The sequence below is a fragment of the Topomyia yanbarensis genome, chromosome 2 (assembly GCF_030247195.1).
Source record: "Topomyia yanbarensis strain Yona2022 chromosome 2, ASM3024719v1, whole genome shotgun sequence".
NCBI lineage: Eukaryota > Metazoa > Arthropoda > Insecta > Diptera > Culicidae > Topomyia > Topomyia yanbarensis.
Genome location: NC_080671.1, coordinates 162,891,741 through 162,912,209, shown reverse-complemented (window position 1 = coordinate 162,912,209; position 20,469 = coordinate 162,891,741). Strand labels below are relative to the sequence as shown.

The window sequence follows — 20,469 nt, the reverse complement described above, 5'->3', positions numbered from 1 at the left end:
GGACTATCTAAAGTATGATATAAAACCCCACTCAATTCTTCGGAAGCCTTTTATTGCATCAGTTAAAAAAATCGAAGCATTTTAATCACCTTAAGAACATCGACATTTTGAATTATTAGCACACTTAAGTGAAAGGCTTTTGCTTTAGTCCTAACATGTAACATAAGAGAATCAAACCACAAGACTTTGTCTTAAATGTGGCTGACAAAATCAGGTCAAAAAGCTATCAAATTCGGAGGCGGACAAACACGGGGTCTCATAAAATAGGATCTTCACTGTAGAACAGCGCTAATAATTCGTTACGAAGTAGATGCATTGAACATCCTTTAAGTGACTCGGCTACGTAGAACGCCGAACAATGGCCAAATGAAGATTATGGATGATGTTTTCACCAAGCAAACAAGCAGGGCCGGCGGAAAGCGTGGATAGTATGGGTAGTACCACCCACTCGAAAATAACCGAGTGGGTAATTATCCACTCGAAATTACAAACATTTGAAAACATCGATGTGCCACAATTCCATTAGCATAAATGAACGTGATTTAATGAGAATGTAATGTAAGCGTGCGCATTTCGAAAAGGGAAACAATCCTTACTAATGGACACCTCACCCTATGCTTTCTACCCACTCGGGCGTAATGTGTTTCGCCGCCCCTGCAAGCAAGAGAAAAAAGTTTACTGTGCGACGATGTATAACATGCTGAATCACTCAATGCGTTTGAACATATTTATAGCTAAAAATTTCCAAGAACCAAGAATCTAGTTTCTGAGAGGCTCTCCAAAGCCCTCCAAAGCGCATGACGACGATGATGATTATGCGGCTGATTGAACAACGTACGATCCTTGGCGTCGCGCATAAAAAAGTTTTTTTTACTTGTAACATGTGCAAAATCATCCTCTTAGAAATCCATGTTTTAAAATCGTCCAATGCTGGTCTTTCGTTGGACCAACGTTAAGCGACGCCCAACAGATCGTTCAGCAGGCGTACATTATTGGACCTGTTTTGGACGGCTTTGAAAGAAATTTTTAGGCTTCTCAGTGGAATTTCTTCGCCCTCGCTTTACGCTTAAGCCAGGTTTAAACGTAACGGTGAACCTGGTTTAAACGTTAAGCGAGGGTGAAGAAATCGGCCCATAGAGGATTCCCAAAGTTTTGTTGCTATATACAAACCAGTTGTGCGTAATCATAAATTCAGTTGTTATTTCTGTCTGAATTTACCGAAACCATCTTTATTGATTTTCATCTTTTTTCTGTTGGTTTAAACCAATTTGAAAATAAAGTTAAAACTAATTATTAGGTAACTTATTAGGTAACTTAAAAAATGATAATCCCAATCAATCGAACACAACACTTTAAAATAAAATAACTTGGCTATATAATGGGGCTGTTCATATATCACGTGGACAGAAATAGCTTGGTTTTTTGACCCCCACCTCCCCCTCTGTGGACAATCTCTATACCCCTACCCTCCTACCCACGATGTCCACGTGGACTTTTCCCATTTTTGTCCGGTAGTTTCATAAGAGTTTTAAATTCCAGATAATTGTGGATTTTTCATCTGTCCTGGGCTACTTTGATACTAAATGTGATCCTTAAAACTTATATTTCGTTTAAGCTTTGTCCACAGACTTTTTAGTTTTTTTAGTTTTGTAAAAATATCTTAATTTTAAACAAAATGAGTTATAAAAACTACAAGGGGCAGCCCTATGGGGTTGCACGAACTGTAGACGTAGGACTATACTTCTTAATGTAAAATATTTATTTTATTAGTACTTAGTGTGTGGGAAAAAACACCCGAACCGGTGAAGAAAAATTTTAGACAATATAATCACATCTCATGTATAGAACAAGCTTTCTAGTTGCTCTCAAACAGATCCTAAAAATTCAAACACATAGATTCATAGATAACCCCAAGTTTATAGATGTGTTTCGATGCCACAGGATTGTAAAATGGTTAATATTACGTCATAAAAATTCAATTCTTCCGTGACAATTTTTTGCCTGCAAAATGCCCTGTGTGTGTGCAAAGCTCATGATTTGTTGGGATATTAGCATTGATCGGAAAATGCTTTCCAACGCTGCGCATTGCATACATACAGGACATTTTGCAGGTCACCAGAAGCTGTTCATTTTACCACCGCCACATGTTCATTTTACCCACTCGCCATAAACATTTTGGACATGTTTAGAAATCAAGAAAACATTTTGGACATGTTTAGAAATCAAGAATCATGTTTGAAAAAATGTTTTCATGACGAAATGTTTTTACCAGATATGTACAAAACATGTCTAACAAGAAACATAAGGTGATTGTAATATCTCATTAGTTAGAAAATAATGACTTTGCTTAACGTGTTCATTTTACCGCCAGTTCCTCTACCTACCAACACATTCGCACCAATCATTGAACCCAAGCGTACAATGCAAAATGAGTCAACGCTGATGATGATGGGTAGAGCGAAAGAGACAACTAGTACCACCACGACACTATTAGCGCGTTTCACCAAAATTCCACGCGGCCTTTCCCGATTGAAAGGAACGGCCGCGCTTAGCCCATCTGTCATAATATCGTGATTTTGCATAGCGAAGGGCTGAATGATTTTGTTACAAGAAACAGCCCTGCGTTATGCAACACTTTGTGCAGGTTGATTATACCAGTTGCAAGTGGGGCCAAATTCACCAAGTTCCGTAAAATTCCTTTTAAATTACAGAATTGATAAAATTGCTTAGATAAGCTAAACTAATTAATCAAATCCTGTTTTAAAAACTGACCTTGCGTTTAAACCAAAATGGGAAGCTTATTACTACCACTACATTACTTAATTTCAAGCGCAAATAGCAAATACATGTGCTAGTTAAACCAAAAATTTACAGCGGCATTTAGGAAGCAGTTGGAGTGGTCGCCTGTTGGACGACACAAGGTAGCGTCCCTCCACAGCCAGTGTAACGGACTTCTAGCTCAGCTACACTGGCTGTAAAAAACACAGCGCAGTGATCTGCTTCGCCAGCCGTTCAACAGGGAACTGAGCGTGTCTGGCCAAGTCCGTTCTTTAAATAGTCGATGATGACGTCATTCATAGAAGCGTTGCGCGCTAGGTACACCAATTCGTCGTACAGGGCTTGGGAAGCGCTATCTTCTGTGTGTTAATGCGCGATATTTTGACAAGGTTGTATATTATTTAATTTTTTAATGCTATGATATCAAAAATCTTTGGATTTATCTATTGGAATCAATTCTTAGAAGTATTTCGGGGCGATTTGTTCAAAAAATTTGAAAATTTATCTTGAGATGGCTGAATTATATGCGTTTAAAATTGGACCACTTTTCGTTACATACCATTTTTGTAGAATTTGCAGAGTGCACCCCCATATCGAAAACAAAGACGTAGTCCTACGTCAAAAAGTTTTTAAAATTTTTGTGTCTGAAAGACACATTTTCGCATCCATTATAATGGCGCAAAATGGAAGTAACACAGGAATAGTTGAATTGCGTCGTGTAACAAGTTATCAAATCCAAAAAATCAAATATTTCTGAGAGCAAAATTATGTGATGTCCGTAAACAGCATGTGCGGTTTAAGTGTTTCTTACTATTGGAAAAAAAAATTGGAAGGAAAAAATCAAGCGCTTATGTAGATGATAGTACAAATTTGTTATACATTTCATTAAAGGAAAAAATATTCAAGAGTCCACGTGGACAATTATCATACCCCTCCCCCCTCTCCATGGACATTGACTTTCCCGTACCCCTACCCTCACTTAAACTATCCACGTGGTATATGGACGGCTCCTAACTTATTTTTCTTATTACATGTCTTATTATCACTTTATAGAATATAAAGTGATCGATATTCGTTATTAAAACGGCTTTATCAAAAAAATGTTCCATGGATCAAACATTCATGCATGTACCTTAGATACTGTTTTTCAACATATAACAAATATATTTCATGAAGAAAAAAAACATTTGTTTTGATTCGATTATCCGAAGCGAAATTTTTCTGCACCCTACGGATAATCGGCCTGTATTATTCAAGTGTAGCTAGATTTTGATAAAAGTGCCGGTTTCAAATTTGAACTAATGGAAAGTCATGATGACGGTATGTACATTATTTGTATGTATTGATGTCTTAAGATATTATTTTGTTTGTTTATAGAAAATATCAGCCACTTTCACGGTTTTGTAGCAGAAGGTTTCAACACACGTTTTTGCTAAACTCTTGAAATACTTTTTTTTGTCCACGTATATCCACTATGTTTCAAGGCTGTTTGTGTTCCTCTAAGGATTCTCCATTTGGAACACTATATAAAGCTTGCCCGAATTTGCTCGTTTTTGAGCAATCTTTGATTAAGTAGAGACGGTGACGGATTATAAGATTTTTAATTTAAAACTTGAACTAGTTCTTTTAATTATTGCTGCGCCTCCGACTGTTGTAAAGAGTCGCACAATACTGCATTTTGATCAGGAAGAATTATGTACTTAGTAGTGAAAATTTCATCGAGATGCATAAACATTAGGGCAATTTATACCTCTTTTTAAAAGAAATAACCTTAGTAAGGTACTGGGTCATTTTGGCCCCAAAATCCTCTATTTTGAATAATTTTTCTGCTTTGTGATGCAAATCATACATATTTTGCAGTTTTTCTTATGTGAAAAAATCTCAGAAATCGAACGGAACCTTTTTAACCTTTGTCCGAATACGAGAATTTGGGGTTAAAGGGCGTTTTGTCATTCATATTAAATTTTATCATTTTCTCGTGCATATACCTCTATTATTCTTCAATCAATTTTCATAAAATGTCACTTATTGAACGTAGAAAATTCTTAGGAATACAACAAAAATAGATTCGTTAGCGGTATAATTCAGAACCATCAAATTTTTTGACACTAACTCTACAAATCACATTTTTTTCATTAAATATCCTAATACCTCAACTTCCCCTTTTTTCCAGGAATGAAACTTTTCTCATATGATTTGTGAAATAAAAATTTTGTTGTTAAATAGAGTTAATATGTGCGATTTTTTGCTAAAAATGTGAAGTCGATACTATGTGTCAGATAATGTGATGTTTCTGAATTTTACCGAAAACGAATCTATTTTTATTTTGTTCCTAAAGATTTTCCACGTCAACAAGGTACAATTCATTAAAATTGAGTGAAGAATAATAAAGATATATGCACGAGAAAATGATAAATTTTAATATGAATGACAAAAGGCCCTTTAACCACAACTTCTCGTATTCGGACAAAGGTCAAAAAGGTTCCGTTCTATTTCTGAGATTTTTTTCACATTAGAAAAAAACTGCAAAATATGTATGATTAGCATTACGGAGCAGAAAAAGTATTCAAGATAGGGGATTTTAGGGGCCAAAATGGCCCAGTACCCAACTTTCACTTATTTTTCTAGAAACAGAAATATCTCCATTCAAATACTAAGGTCCTTTAAAAAGAGGTATAAATTGTAATTTTCTGATTGCTACTTCAAAAGTTATAGCATTTAATATATTTTTCCTCCATATTTTCCCATAGTACCCATAGTAATCATACAGAGTGAATAATAATTGTACAGAGAGTTTAAAAGTTTGTGTAACTATGTTGTATAATATATCAAAATAAATAGTTTGAAGTGACTAATGACATCAATTCCCATAAAAGCTTGTAGCTTCTAGAGACTTATACAATTTACTTATATTTGGATTTAAATGTCGGCCATTTTGTATCCACCATTTTGAATTTTGAAAATCAGACATCAAAATCGTAATCTGCACCCCAAAAAACCGTGATATGTACCTTAGTAGGTCAATCAAAACCATTTTCGACTTTTGACCAGGTTTTGAGGGAAATCCGCCACTGTGCACTGGACGATACAACTAATAGGAAAACGGTACCTAATATCAAAACCAAGATGTTTCAGAGGGTGGGGGCAGGGCCGTCGAGAGCCGCGTTGGGCTCCAAGGCTTGTATTACTGTCGGGCTCTTTTTAAACTTGAGCCTATAGTTCAGCTTGAGCTGGTACCTCTTCAGCCATGGGAATCTCGTAAGACCATATCCACAGATATCGTGCCAAACATGTGAATTTCGACAGGTTTCTTTTTTTGCCTTTATTATAGACGCTTTAATCAAATATTGATTAGTGAAAAATTTCCAGGACCATAATATCGTACATTTCATTCGGAATAATCACTAACTTAAATATAATATTTTAAATTTCATCCATTTATTTCGTTTCTTTAAGAAAGTCCAACAGTTTGGAAATTTCTCTTTCGTCATTTCCCAATACCACGCTCTTAGAGTTATTAGGGTTATATTTGTTTCTCTCTTGATCATACTCCCGACAGTCTATGAGAATATGTTGAACAGACAGCGGAATACCACAGGTCGTGCACATCGAACAGTCAAGTCCTCCCATCAAATGGCCATGTGTTATTCGAGTGTGCCCAATGCGCAACCGGGTCAAAACTACCTGTTCCCAGCGATTCAGCCGATTGGATGTAATCCACCTACAAGTGGTCGGTTTGATTCTTCTTAATTTTTGTTCGCTATGCCACCATTCTTCTTCTCAAAAAAAGACGAAATTTCCGCTTAATTTCAGCACAGACTTCTTTCCACGGGAGTTGAGTACACAGGACTACGTCGTGTTTGGTGGCGGTTCCGGCTTCTTCATCAGCAGTTTCATTTCCAATTATACCAACGGGTGCTGGGACCCAACATTGCACGATGTTTCTATTTTGACGACATAAGGAGGCTATTTCTTTAATCAGAGGGTGTTCTGGTCTTCCATTCATCATCGCTTGTAGAACACTCATCGAATCAGTAAATATCACAGCTTTATCATCCGATTCAATTGCGTTTTCAATTGCCCAGTAGATGTCTTGTGCTTCGGCGGAAAAAATAGAAGATTCGTCTGGCAGTTTCGCTCCTTTGTTCCATTGCTGAGAAACTGCGCTGAAACCAACTCCTAGCGAGGACTTTGAACCGTCTGTGAAATATTCTTTACAGTTTTTAAATTTCGTTTGTCTTATCTCGATGAATTTTATTCTGGATTCCGTTGCGCTTCTATTTTTAATATGAGGATTCCGTAGATCAAGGCATACTCTTGGTTCCGAAAATTTCCATAGATTATCATCTAAGCTTCTGCGTGCAACTTGCTGAACTGAAGTCGTCGTGTCAAACTGATGTTTTGTGCTCTCTTTATCACGTGGCTAGTGGTAGAAACAAATGTCATAGGACATGCTTTGCTCTTTACTTCAAAGCAAATCCACTTGATTTCCATTTGCAGTCGCAAAAGAAGCACTCCTGCGTCGACAAATACGCTGGTTATGCACCCATGGTAGATTGCTATGCGCGAATTCTGAAAAAAGACTCTGCACCACGGAAAACATTGTACAAAAGCAGCCAAGAAAAGCCCGCCTACTATAACCGTAAACATCACCCCATTATCTTATGCCAAACAACTAACGGCTACAAAACCAATATCTACGGATCGGACAGGAACAAGTATTCACTCAACAACAATCGCTCCCAGTGTCTCCAATCCAACAACCGGCACCACCAGCAAAGTATCGAACGTAGAAGACGACGGATGCGTTTGTCCGCGTTTGTTTCGATTTCGCGTTGGACAGCTGCGCTCGTTCAATTTTTTAGCTTTGCACATCTCAGGAAGTTATAAGAAAAATTGGGTCGGGAATTCGAAACGAACTTCGAAGGGGTACCGACCATTGGATAACGCTTACCAAAAATGTATATAAAACATGATATGTTGGGGTTCCTATATTTTGAGACCAACAATGCGAGACTCCTCAGCGAAGAGCAAGTAAAAGTAATTTAGGAAGCTACCGAGGGTAGTAAAAGAGCATTGGATTGTTATTTTGATGTATCGGGAGCTTGGATATATCCTCGGAAAGATGTATAGTACAAAACGGTGTACACGTATCGTTAGGCTACAAGAAGTCATGAAAAGGACAAAAAATTGATGCCATTTCCAATAAGTAAAGTGTTAACAACAGACCATACGACTGGTAACATTCATATATTCGTACTAAAAATTTTGTGTCGTATTAGAATGAGGTCGAATGGAGAATCATATAGAATTATTCGAACGATTACCTCAAATTTAGCAATGGCTGGAACTAATGCACTATGTATGAAGTTCAACTCACTCCGTAAGCACTGTTCAATATTTATATGCCTGTGCTCAGTGAACAAGACTACTGAGGATTAGGATACTGTCGTAAAACTTGTGATAATTCACCTTTGTGCATCGCATGTAGCTAAAATGTTATACGCTTTTATTAATAATTATAAAACTGATGTAAATGATCCTGGCAGAATGCGATGCGTTGCCTTCTATCAGTTATGCATGATATTAGAGATTGCAACGAAGTGTTCGTTCTTTTTCGGGATACCAAATTGTCGAAAGAGTCGACGAGAAAAAGAATATGAATATAACACTTCAAAGCTATTTCAAAAACTATAATGAAATAACAGTATATGTAAACACCGGCGGGTTAGTTGAGGCTGAAGTGGATAATAATACCTCAGAAGCCGAAAATGAAAAATCAGTTTACAATTTACTCACAAAGTCCGTTCTACCAGAGAGGATATAATGAATTCAAATCAATTGCAGAACAAAAATCAAGCTCCATATCCGTACTATAATTAAGGATATCAAAAAACGAGGCAAACTCTCAAAAAGAGTTCACTTAAAAGTGAAACCGATGGTCTCAAAAACAAAAGAACAAAATACCGAAGGGATCTTTTAGCTGCGAAAGACATGGAAACATATTTTGAGACAAACGTAACAACTGAAAATTTCCCGTCATCGAGGCTTTGTTCTAGTTGTGATAAGTCCGATAACCGAGTCAACACCAGCCTGTCTCATTCGAAAACGAAATGGACTATTCACTACGGCAGATGAAAAATGTATCAGATGATACCACTAAACATCGGTTGTCTACAATGGCCGAAAAGGCACTGAAATATTGTCAAATATTGTCGCATCACATGAAATGGTTGAAAAACGTAATGTTTTCGTTTAAGCGCAGCACAGTCCGCTTAAATCGAAAATTACATTTGTTGAATCAGACTACGATAAAAGTACTATTCCTTTTGATGATATATTCGAGGGGCTCGATTCGGTCGCATTTAAAGGATTTAGTAGTATTCTAGAAAATAATCTCTTTGCTGATACACTTTATTAAACCAGAGAGCGATCAAGTAATTGTGATGGTTCTGTGGATTTTGTTAAAAAGTAACATGGTGATTAGAAAACACTTTGGTAAAACAAGTGGACCTAAAAAAAGTAGTTAAAATGTACAATTATTTTGCTCGAGATTACGCATAATTTTTTGACGCAAGAAAACAGCTCTGCTAGCTCAAGATGTAAGAGGTACAATCAGGGTTACCAAAAATACAGAATAATCTGTATTTATACAGATTTTTCAGCCATTTTCAGACCAAGAATTTGTGTGTACAGATATACAGATTTTTCCGTGTATGTACAGATTTACAGATTTTTGAGAAATGATGTTACAAAAACTATTTTTAGAAATATGTTTTAAGTTTCAGTAATACTTCCTCTCTGTCTCTCTCAGCTTAGCCCTCTTTATTAAAATATATTTTCACTTTTGAGATTGGTCGCTCACTCTGAAAGGTAAAGGTTTGCAATACACTCAGGTTAGCACCCAGAAAACGCCTGGCTGAAAGCTACTTCCAGAAATGTTAATTGTAATGCTCTGTGACTTTATTTTTTATTTTTTTCCGAAAATTCGACAGCTACATTGGTCGACTAAATGTTTATAATATTATATATCAACAAAAGTCATTAAATGAAGAAGAAAATTATTTTTCCATTGTGCACATCGATAAAGTTCAAGTTTCTGGATGTAAAATATCAGAACGACTTGTAGACGGCGCCGGTGGTTGAGTGGTAAGCGTTACCGCAACTCATTCCAGTTGTCTGGGTTCAATTCCAGCCGAGGTCGTTGAGATTTTTCTGAGGTGAAAAAGTCTGTGGTCACGTCTTCCTTCGGAAGGGAAGTAAAGCCGTTGGTCCCCGGTCTATGAGTTTGGTGGATCGATATCTAGTCCAGATAGTGAAGTCACCTCTCTGGCGTCGTTAAGGAAGAAGTAGATCCAACTTCTATACACTTACTAACAAAAACATCCTCCTCCTATGATACTTGTGGAGTGCGCAGTAGTATATTCGGCCTCTAACAAAAGCAAGTATCGGACTAACCATTCCTTCCCTTTCCTTCCGCGATCTACGGTCGGGCTTGGCCGGCGCCGGTATTGAACAATAAACACTTTAGGATTATCAGGAGTTGCACATTGAAAGATATTTCGCTACTCCCAAGCATAATTATCTACTTATTCTCTGTTCAACTTCAGCTAGTCAAGATCGATAACGGAGTAGCAGCCAAAGGTGGTCGCACAAGCTCAAGTTCAATATCAGAACGACTTGTAGTGTTTTTTTATGAAAATGTAAACAGTCCTTGCTTGACTGATTTAAACCACAAGAATTAATCGATAGATAATCCAGCAAAAGGTTAAACGACTCAACTGATTCGATACAGATATCGACACAGAATTTTCGAAGAGTAAATACAGATGAAAAGATTTTTCAGGACAAAAATACAGATTTAATATTGGCAACCCTGGGTACAATTTGTGTTCCTGAGGTAACCCCTAGTCAAGCGTGATGTCCCGCAAGAAAAGGAGTTCTGATGAAGCTGTTAGGAATGCACAAATTTTTCGAATCTGAACTCAAAGCTCATACAGTGACACAATCTCATATTCGTACACCTCTAGTGTTTATGCTTAATATTATTTCCTAAATGTTTGCGCTATTTAATATAGGTATTGTTTTGCAAATGTGGTAGTAGAATCATCATCTGTCATTTTCTTATCATTTGTAATCTAAAGTGTGCAAGTTTCCGTACACTACACATAAAAAATCATGACTTGGTGTGAAAATGGCACAATTTCATATTCGTACACTTTTTAAAAGTCAATTAATTTGTCAATTTTAAGGCCTGTTATTTCTTTATTTTTTGTTTTACTTAGAAAAATAGATTTTATGACTACAGAAATGTGTTCATTGGCACAGTTTCCTCTACACTAGTTTAAAAAATTCCCCCAAGTTAACGTAATGGTTAAAAAAGTAAAGTAGCTGCCATTATGGGAGAAAAACTAATTATTACTCACCAAAATGAAGGTAAACCACTTCATGAAATCTTTGAAATTGTTCAAAGGCTGCGTCCCACTATTTAAAATGTCGTTAACAGCTTTGATGTGGTGAAACGTAGAGCAGATATTGCGAAAAACTTGAACTGTAAACAATTTACGATGAGGGATAAACGATTTTTAATTTGAAAAATTTGGGAAAATCGAGTAATTAATGTTATATACATGATAAATAAATTGAATCATAGCATTTGAGTATAAGTCTGCACTGGTACGGATCGTAATGTATGGAGAACGGACAATTACAATGCCTGTGTTCTGATCAAGAAGCTATCAATGAGAAAAACAAAGAATTAATTTTTTATTTACTAAACAACATTGAAACATTTTATCGGAATATTGCAAAGATTGTAAACTTTGTCTACGAGTCCAAATTCAACATCTTTGACTCAAATGGCTGTTGTTTCAAGTGGAGAAAATCAAACTCAGACCTGGACGTAATAGTCTTATAACAGCAACCAAGCGCAGAGACAGTGGATTTTTTTGTATGGGGTATTATATGTCCACTAGAAGTGCTATAAATATGGTCTTCATTGATGGAATGATGGATCAGAATGTGTATTTTAATATGAATATCTTAAAATAAATTTTAAAGCAAAGCTTCCATAAAATGGTACTTTTACTAAGAAATGGTGGATATTGGAAATTCGATCAGGAGAAGAACCTAAAGCATAAGGCGTGCAAAAAGCGTTTAGATTAAATTTATAATTGTTTGAATGTTATGGATTCTCCACTGCGGAACCCGTTTATTAACTGATTAGAAAAATAAATGGGAGTATTTGGACAAAAAGTGCGAAACTATCCGGATTATAAAGAGAATGATCTTAGAAACTAACTATTTAGAAGAATGGGATAAAATTTAAGTTGAATACACACAAAAACTAGTGGTTAGCATTCCAATACGATGGAAAACTGTAATTACAAATAAAAACTAGCACATTGAATATTTATTATATAAATTTCAATTGATTTTTGAAAAAATATGTGTGCTGTACGAATATGAGATTGCGTGTATATTTGACTATCTTTAGAATTATGATTATTTTTTAAAAAATGAGCATTTGTAGTACAAAGATAATTATTGTATCATTCCTATGCTGTCTAGTAAACTATTCTACATATATAAAATGTCTCGTAAACTTAATTTGGACTTGTAAAATGCATATAAGTATTCCACATAGCGGTGTACGAAAATGAAGATGTGTCACTGTATTTATTTGTTCTTTTGACCTCCATGTGCAAACCACACAATGCATGTTAATTGAATGTCATTTGACAATGTACAACAAGAAAACATTGCTCAGAACCCTTCATCAATAACTGCTCATATTCTGTAGCTGTAGGGGAAAATCGGCTAATACGGACACTGTGGGTAAGACCGACACCTTGCGTTACTCACAAACTGCAAAATTAAATAAAAATTTAATGATACGGTAAAATTTCTAAAAGATTGCAAATGCTTCTGAAGGATACTGCAGTAATCAAGGAAGAGAAGTATAAGATATACGAGCAAAACAATTTGATTTTTCGACAGCGTGGTAATGGACATCATTTTTGACAGTAGAAAATAACGATCAAAACCTGAAAATCGTTGATCTCGGGAAATATTTCTAAGTGGGCATGAGATACTGGGTATTTAACACTGGATTGGCGAAAATACAGATACTTTACATAATCATTCCGAATATAGACACATTTTTTAAAAATTGTTTTCATGTTGGGTATGACGGACACAGTAGGGCAGGGAAAAATGTACATACAGTTAACTCTCTCTATGTCGATATCTTTCTCTATCTCGATTATTTCATAGGTCCCTTCAGATCGCACGTACACCTGTGTGCAAAATAATAGCACCACTGCTAGGTTAAATGAAGTTTTTAGTACAAATTACAATTTTATCATATTTTCTTTTTATTCTCTACTGATTTTTGACTATTTCAACTTGCTGAGTTCATTGTTATTTTATTTTGTTGTTTATAGTTACGTTGTTGTTAAATAATTTGTTTAATCTGAAACAATGTTATTTTTTTGCTGTGCAAAAAAATAGCACCAAACGGGAAATCAGAATATTTTAAATCCATATGAGCGAAACGCATCATGCAAACCACGAAGAAAGTTTAATAGTTTATTGTATAACCTTTTCCGGTTATTACCGCTGCGCATTGTCTTGGCATTGAATCGACAAGGGCCTGGCATCGTTTTACAGGAATAGAGTACCATAAATCGCGCACTACCGTCCAGAGTTGCTGGACAGTTGATGGTTTTGCTTTGAAAACAGCCTGTTTAATATCAGTCCATAGGTTTTCAATAGGATTTAAGTCAGGGGACTGAGCAGGCCATTCCATAAGTTCAACATTGTTTGAAGAAAACCAAGACTTCGCGAGCTTACTGGTATGCTTCGGGTCATTGTCTTGCATCATTACCCATTTTAGTGGCATCTCTTCTTCAGCATAAGGCAGCATGATGTTCTCCATTATTTCTACATACACTTTCGCATTCATTATTGGTTTTATCCAGTAAATCGGACCAACACCGTAGTATGAAAAACCAGCCCAAACATTAATTTTTGCTCCTCCATGTTTTACCGTTTTCACGGTGTACCGTGGATCATATGCAGCATTTTCTGGCCTTCGAATATATTGCCTTCGTCCAGACGACCCAAAAAGAACCACCTTAGATTCATCCGTCCAAAGAATGTTGCGCCATTTTTCAATTGGCCAGTTGAGATGTTCTTTGGCAAATTTCAAGCGATTTTGCAGGTGCCGCGGTTGCAATAAAGGTGTTTTCCGTGGACTTCTACCGAAAAGCTGAGCTTCGCACAGTCTTCTTCGGATCGTAGAAGTACTGACAGGAAGCACCAGTTCTTGTTTTATACGAACAGACGTTGCAAAAGGGTCGTTTTTGGAAAACCTCGTCAGCTTTCTCACTTCATATGAACTACACGCAGAAAATTTTAGCATATTTAAAATAAACATATTTGTTTTCAATTCAATCGATTTCTATTTATTACTTTAAACGAATAAAAAAATTGTGCCAAAAATATTTTTTTATTAAAACAAAAATAAATGATTCATTTTAATATAATTTATTATTGAGAAGGTAGCGAAAATAATTAGTGTGTATTTTGTTTTTTTGCGTGTACACCTTATACGAAAGACATTCTGTCGGCCATTTTAAAGTGGAAAAAATGTGTTCGAAGCAGGAAGCGGAGTTGTCGGACCTAACCGTCGAAGCGGAGGTTTTAGATACGGAAGAAGTGGCCGTGGTAGACCTTCTCACCTCATTTGGATTATCGTTAGATGTTATTGGTTTGTTCATAGGTGAGTAAAATACCTTTTCTGTGAATAATACATTCAGCACAAAAAAATCCACCATTTTCAGATAACCGCTACACTCTCGAGTCGTTGAAAATTGTGGAAAGGAAGGAGCTGGAGGAATTAATCCAATCTCCACATCTGGCTGAAAGATCCAAGTGCATTTTTGGGTTAAATTCTTGGCGAGAGAAACAGGTAAGAAGTAGGAGAAATTTAATTAACTATTTTGTGATTTTTGATGTCACCATATAAAACACTATCCGTATCCGTTTATTAATTAATCGATTTTATATAGGGAATTCATCCTGTCACATGCATAAAATGTCAGCATTCGTCAACGTCTGCTGCAGCTGACCTTCCACCGGAAATATCTCGTGAAAAGTGCACAGCCACTTATTTGTTGAACACGTCTTCAAAAGGTCGCGGGATTATTGAAAATTATAAACAAACTGGTTATCTGACCCGGACGAACAAGAAGGCTATCACTCACATCATCATTGACGAATTCAAGGATCGGTTTTCAAAATTAACACCAGTTGAACTCTTGGGCAGGTCATTGGAACTGAGCCAGATATTCCCGAGTGAACCACAGGTAATGAAAATTGTAATGTACTTGATACAATAACATTGAACTAGAAATACTGCCTCCATGAACATCGTTGTACCCTCTCTAGATAATATAATCTCATGGATTTACTTCCCAGTAAGTCCAGCCGGAAAATGAGCCGAAACTCTGGCTGGTATCAGTTAGTATTCCAGCTCCAGTGACACAACCGATTGTAATTAGAATCGGTTGAGTCATTGGAGTCGGAATACTACTTAGGACCAGCCAGGATTTCGACTCATTTTCCGGCTGAACTTTACTGGGTTAAAGAAACTAAAAATAACCAAGTGAAGACGTTTTATTCAGATTTCTAATTCAGCTGTTAAACTGAATTAGCTTCATGCGGAAGTGTCGATAAAACTATTTGAATATATTTTCATGATTCAGAATTTCGGTTGCTTTCTGTTCGAACTCCGGCTCAAATACAACAATCAATTTCGACCCGCCGGAAGCTGTTCTTTTCTTTAAACCGGAACTCTGGCAGATATCAACTGGCTGGAGTAACCCGGTCAAACCATTCGGAATTTGATTCGGAAACCTGTATGGAGTCAGTATGGATTCCAAATCAAATGCAACAACCGATTCTGAGTCGGAATCGGTTGTTGCATTTGATTTGGAATCCATAATGACTCCATTAAGAAATCCGAACCGGTTCCGGAATGAGTTTAACTGGGAATGAATGAATTTCACCTCAAATGCAACAACCGATTCCGATTGAGTCTAATTGCATTTAAGCTGGAATCAGGATTCCAACCCGATTCTGCAACGGATTTAACTGTGTTTGCCCCACATTACCACGGCAGATGGCTAGCTAATGGGAGGCGTGATGCCCCACTTACCAACACCACTTGCCGCAATACATGCAGGCCAGTAACAGGCGACCGAAATGCAAGCTCAGATGCAACAACCAGGCGGGTGGCTACATTCTTTCCCAGTTAAACTCATTCCGGAACCGGTTCGGATTTCTGAATGGAGTCATCATGGATTCCAAATCAAATGCAACAACCGATTCCGACTCAGAATCGCTTGTTGCATTTGATTTGGAATCCATGCTGACTCCATTCAGGATTCCGAATGGTTTGACCGGGTTGCTATGAATATTGGCCACGCCATTTGCATTCGTATGCCATCCGGTCAATAATCAATAAGTTTTTGATTGAAGAATTCAAAATCCAATGATTAAATCAAAACATTCTAGAAATCAAACATATAAAAATTCATTCATTTAATTTAAAAATTTAATGATTTTACAACTAAAAAAGTATAAAATTCAAAATTCAACTATTTAACAATTGGGTCATTAAGCCATATGCTGTTTTTATTTTTTCCGGTGCAGCTGATATTAAAGATACCTTGACGAACTTTTTTTTCCCATTTTTTATGCAAAATAACAAATAAATATTTTACAAAAGTGAATTTTTTCGACCACACCTTGCATTGAACTACCTTGATCCCTATCCTTTTGCTGGGATAACTATTGACCATCTATCACAACCACCCTTATTCGTAGTAAGCCCATTTGAATTAACTGTCGTAGACGGGAATACAAAGCACTTTCGAACGAATCTCTCATTCGTCGTAAAAATGAATAAAGCCAAACTAGAAAAGCGATGAAAAACAATCTTATAGAAAATTGACGATTGCAGCTGCATTGACGAAATCGGTTGCAATTCAACCGGCTTATTTGTTTCAACTAAATCGAGTGTCGCTGATAATTGTTTTTCCTCAGTATATCAATCGGCGAATTGAATTAGAGATGATCCCCAAAACAAACAACTCAATTCACTCGATTGTGCCGACTCGAATGGAAATCGGTTTTTTTTTATTTTCAACGGAAAAATATACAAAATTTTAATTTGACGTTCAACGTTTTAGTTGAGAACAGAAATAAACGCCTACCGTAATGTGAAAATTGAAACTCATCGACAGCTTGTCAAAATTGACAAGACTGATTATTTGTCAAAATTGACATTGGACGGACGACTTGCCAAAGTGGGGTGCGGATTTGGGAACGCAGCCTCCAATAAAAAGCTGAATACAAAAATACAATAATATAAAAATAAAATAAAACAATATAAAGAATTCTAAAATTCAAAAAGCAAAAAATTCAGAAATTCAAAAACATAAAATTCAGGAATTGAAAAATTAACAAATACTCAAATTCTAAAATTTAAAAACTGGGAGATTCTAAGCTTCAAAAATTCAGAAATTTAAAAATTCAGGAAATCTGAAATTCCATACCTCAAAGATTCAAAAATACGAAATACAAAAACATAAAAATAAAACATAAAAATGCAAGAAGAACAAAAATATAAAAATACAAACAAAAAATATAAAAATACCAATTGAATAATATAAAAAAATGCAGAAATACAAAAATACAAAACTATAAAAAGACAAAAATACAATAATGCAAAAATGCTAAAAAACAAAAATATAAAAATCCAAAAATTTTAAAATACTAAAATACAAAAATGCTTAAATATAAAAATACAAGAAGTACAAAAATGCTAAAATACGAGAATATAAAAATAAAAATTCAAGAAATACAAAAAAAAACAAAAATACAGAAATACAAAAATAAAATAATGCTAAAATATAAAAATATAAAAACTACCAACTACCCCGTAAACCCATTCCTGAACCGGTTCGGAATCCTGAATAGATTCAGCATAGATTCCAGCTTAGATGCAACAATTCCGACTCAATTGGTTATTATATTTGAGCTAGAATCCATTCAGAATTCCGAACCGGTTCCGAAATGATTTGGCTGGGTAGAGGTATAATTTTGTCGGCCTTTTAGAAATCTCTATGTGATTCGTTGTCAATTCAGCCGAACTCAGCCACTAACAGAAATGGCGACAGTAGCGCACCGGTGAAGATTTTCCAACTACCCTTAAAAACGTTTGCGAATTTTACATAACTTGAATGCTAGAGATGGACGTCTGCTCTCTGTGGTTGTATCTTATAACAGTATAAAAAAATTTGAATCCTATATCTTTCTGGTTGGTAGACACTAAAATAATGCATACGCCCAATTTGCCTTCCAGTCGTGATTTTACCCTTTTTCTTAAATTGTTATAGGATACTTGGTACCAGCCTGCATCAAAATATAGCAACGGTCAGACAATCAAAAAACGCAAGGTGGCTAGAGGTTGCTTGTACGATCGGAACGTGAACTATAAAGGGTGTTCCAAACACTTGGCTTCGTTGACTGAGAGTGAAGGTTCCTCATCACGGGTAACTAACGAATCCATCGAGATTTTTTCGGAAAATCAATGTAAGAACATTTTTAACTTGATAAAAAAGACACTAATATAAAGATTATAACAGGTGCGGAATACGAGAATGTTAAAAAATGGTTTTTGCATAACATCGATGAATGGGAGGAGTTAAAAAAAAGATGGAAGTCAACTAGTGCGATTCGATTGTGGGAACTACTCAAGCTATCAATCCGGACATGCGAAACCATTTTGGCAGAATATCCTACTCTCAATAACAGTTGTGGATATCAATTGGTTCAAATCGATTTCGAGCATAAGCATCCGAATAAAGTGACACTTCTTTTTGAGCGGTGGGCGAGTTTTCTAGAGGGGATTCGGCCAATATTTGATCTTGAAATCTCCGATGCAGATGGAAGAGCATTGTTGGATTCAATAGATAAGGGGGAGTTATCAGAAGGTTAGTGATATAGGTCCGATCTGTTACTGGAGTTTTGCAAAATAATATGCTGATATCTAATATCACATGCTAGAACATGACATTCGATTTTAATAATCCTAACTTTTGAAATTTCAGATGCAAGAGACGTCGCATTTGTTCAGTTGTTGGCACACCTGTTACCATGCATGCACATTTCTGGAAAAGCATTCGGCAAAAAAAGGTGGAAACCTTCTGTTCTAGAAGCGAAAGAGAGCATTGCAATCAATATTACTAATTTTGTACAGTTGGATGAAACACTGGCTCGGTTGTCGAATAGCTGGTACGAGAAGAACTTGTCGCCAACTCCAATTATCATCGTACACGGAACAACATTACAGAGTCTAACTGAATTCACTGTGTGGCATAAGTCTGTATCGTACAAGTTTCCCAGCTTCGTTAAATCTTTGGACATATGTATAAAGCTTTTTAAAGTGTACGGAATACATTTTCCACCTCAATCGCACTTAGTTTGGGAATTCATTGCGTCATTCATGTTCGACTTCAAGCCAAGTGCTGATCACGCAAAAATAGTTACTCTGTGCTCTGCAATTCGTTCTAATCTAAAATGATCATTAAATGCATAGTAAGTGGATGTAAATGGTCGAGCCCGGAGCCAGTCCGGTTGTATGAACACATCAACAGATTTCACAAATCATTAGACGTATACGCTTGTAACATTGGTCGATGCATGAGAAGATTTAGCATACGATCATCATTTTTCAGACATTTGAAAAAGCATTTCACGCAAGATCATGCAGACATTCGAAACGAGTGTAGTAACGATAATTCAAATCCTTGTACGAGTAAGGTACATTCAGATCTAATTGAATATGCTCATGTATCCGACAATTCATATAAATCGACGGAAAACGAAATTGAACGTCATGATTCCAGTGACATTAGCTCTATTATTAATAAGTTTAATGAAGTCTCTCTAAGTGGCATCAATCTTTCACTCAAATGGTTAAATGCTAACACATTACCCAGAAAAACAGTGTTCTCTGTTCAACATGATATTCAAAAACACATATTTAACCCATTAAATGAAATGCTTTCAAGCCTAGAGAACACAGGAAGTATAAGCGAAGAGATAAAACTAATGCTCAGCAAATTATTCAATGTATTTGATGGATTACACTCCGAATATACTTTTATGCAAACATTAAAAACAGCCGATTTATATGAACAACCGCAAGAATATACGATACCGATTACGAAACATCTCACTGAATCTAATCTTCTAGACGAGAATAACCAAGTAATGAATACAATCAAAGGTACACTCTAATCAAATGATGTTATACAAAGATCTTAACATTCATTTCCTTCTGTAGGGGTTTTAATGCCGATCAAGTTTCACCTGAGGAAATATTTGGAATGCAACGATGTCCTAAAAACAATAATTGATCATCTGGCGCCATCTCGGGATGGCATTATACGTAGTATCGTAGACGGCACGATATGGCAACAGAGAATATTTGGCATGTCATCGAAAATCATCATCCCATTGAATTTGTTTTGTGACGATTTTAATACTGGAGATACCGTTTCACCACATTCTTCTGAAACGTCGATTTGTGGTATTTACTATTATATACCATGTTTA

General features: G+C 36.1%; 1 protein-coding gene across 1 annotated transcript; it reads left to right on the top strand.

The window, feature by feature from the left end:
* The first annotated feature begins 14,383 nt into the window (after positions 1–14,383).
* LOC131678463 (uncharacterized) lies at positions 14,384–19,131 on the top strand. The gene is made up of 5 exons (XM_058958637.1): positions 14,384–14,563; positions 14,625–14,752; positions 14,853–15,149; positions 18,246–18,441; positions 18,495–19,131. The coding sequence occupies exons 1-5, from the start codon at positions 14,431–14,433 to the stop codon at positions 18,845–18,847; spliced, it is 1,107 nt and encodes a 368-aa protein (XP_058814620.1). The 5' UTR covers positions 14,384–14,430; the 3' UTR covers positions 18,848–19,131.
* Positions 19,132–20,469: the final 1,338 nt, after the last annotated feature.

What these genes read in the sequence shown, in the direction of transcription:
- LOC131678463 (XM_058958637.1), top strand. Translation starts at nt 14,431, where the DNA reads ATGTGTTCGAAGCAGGAAGCGGAGTTGTCGGACCTAACCGTCGAAGCG. An exon ending in TGTTATTGGTTTGTTCATAG is followed by an intron (nt 14,564 to 14,624) that starts GTGAGTAAAATA and finishes CACCATTTTCAG; the next exon opens with ATAACCGCTACACTCTCGAG. An exon ending in TATTCCCGAGTGAACCACAG is followed by an intron (nt 15,150 to 18,245) that starts GTAATGAAAATT and finishes AAATTGTTATAG; the next exon opens with GATACTTGGTACCAGCCTGC.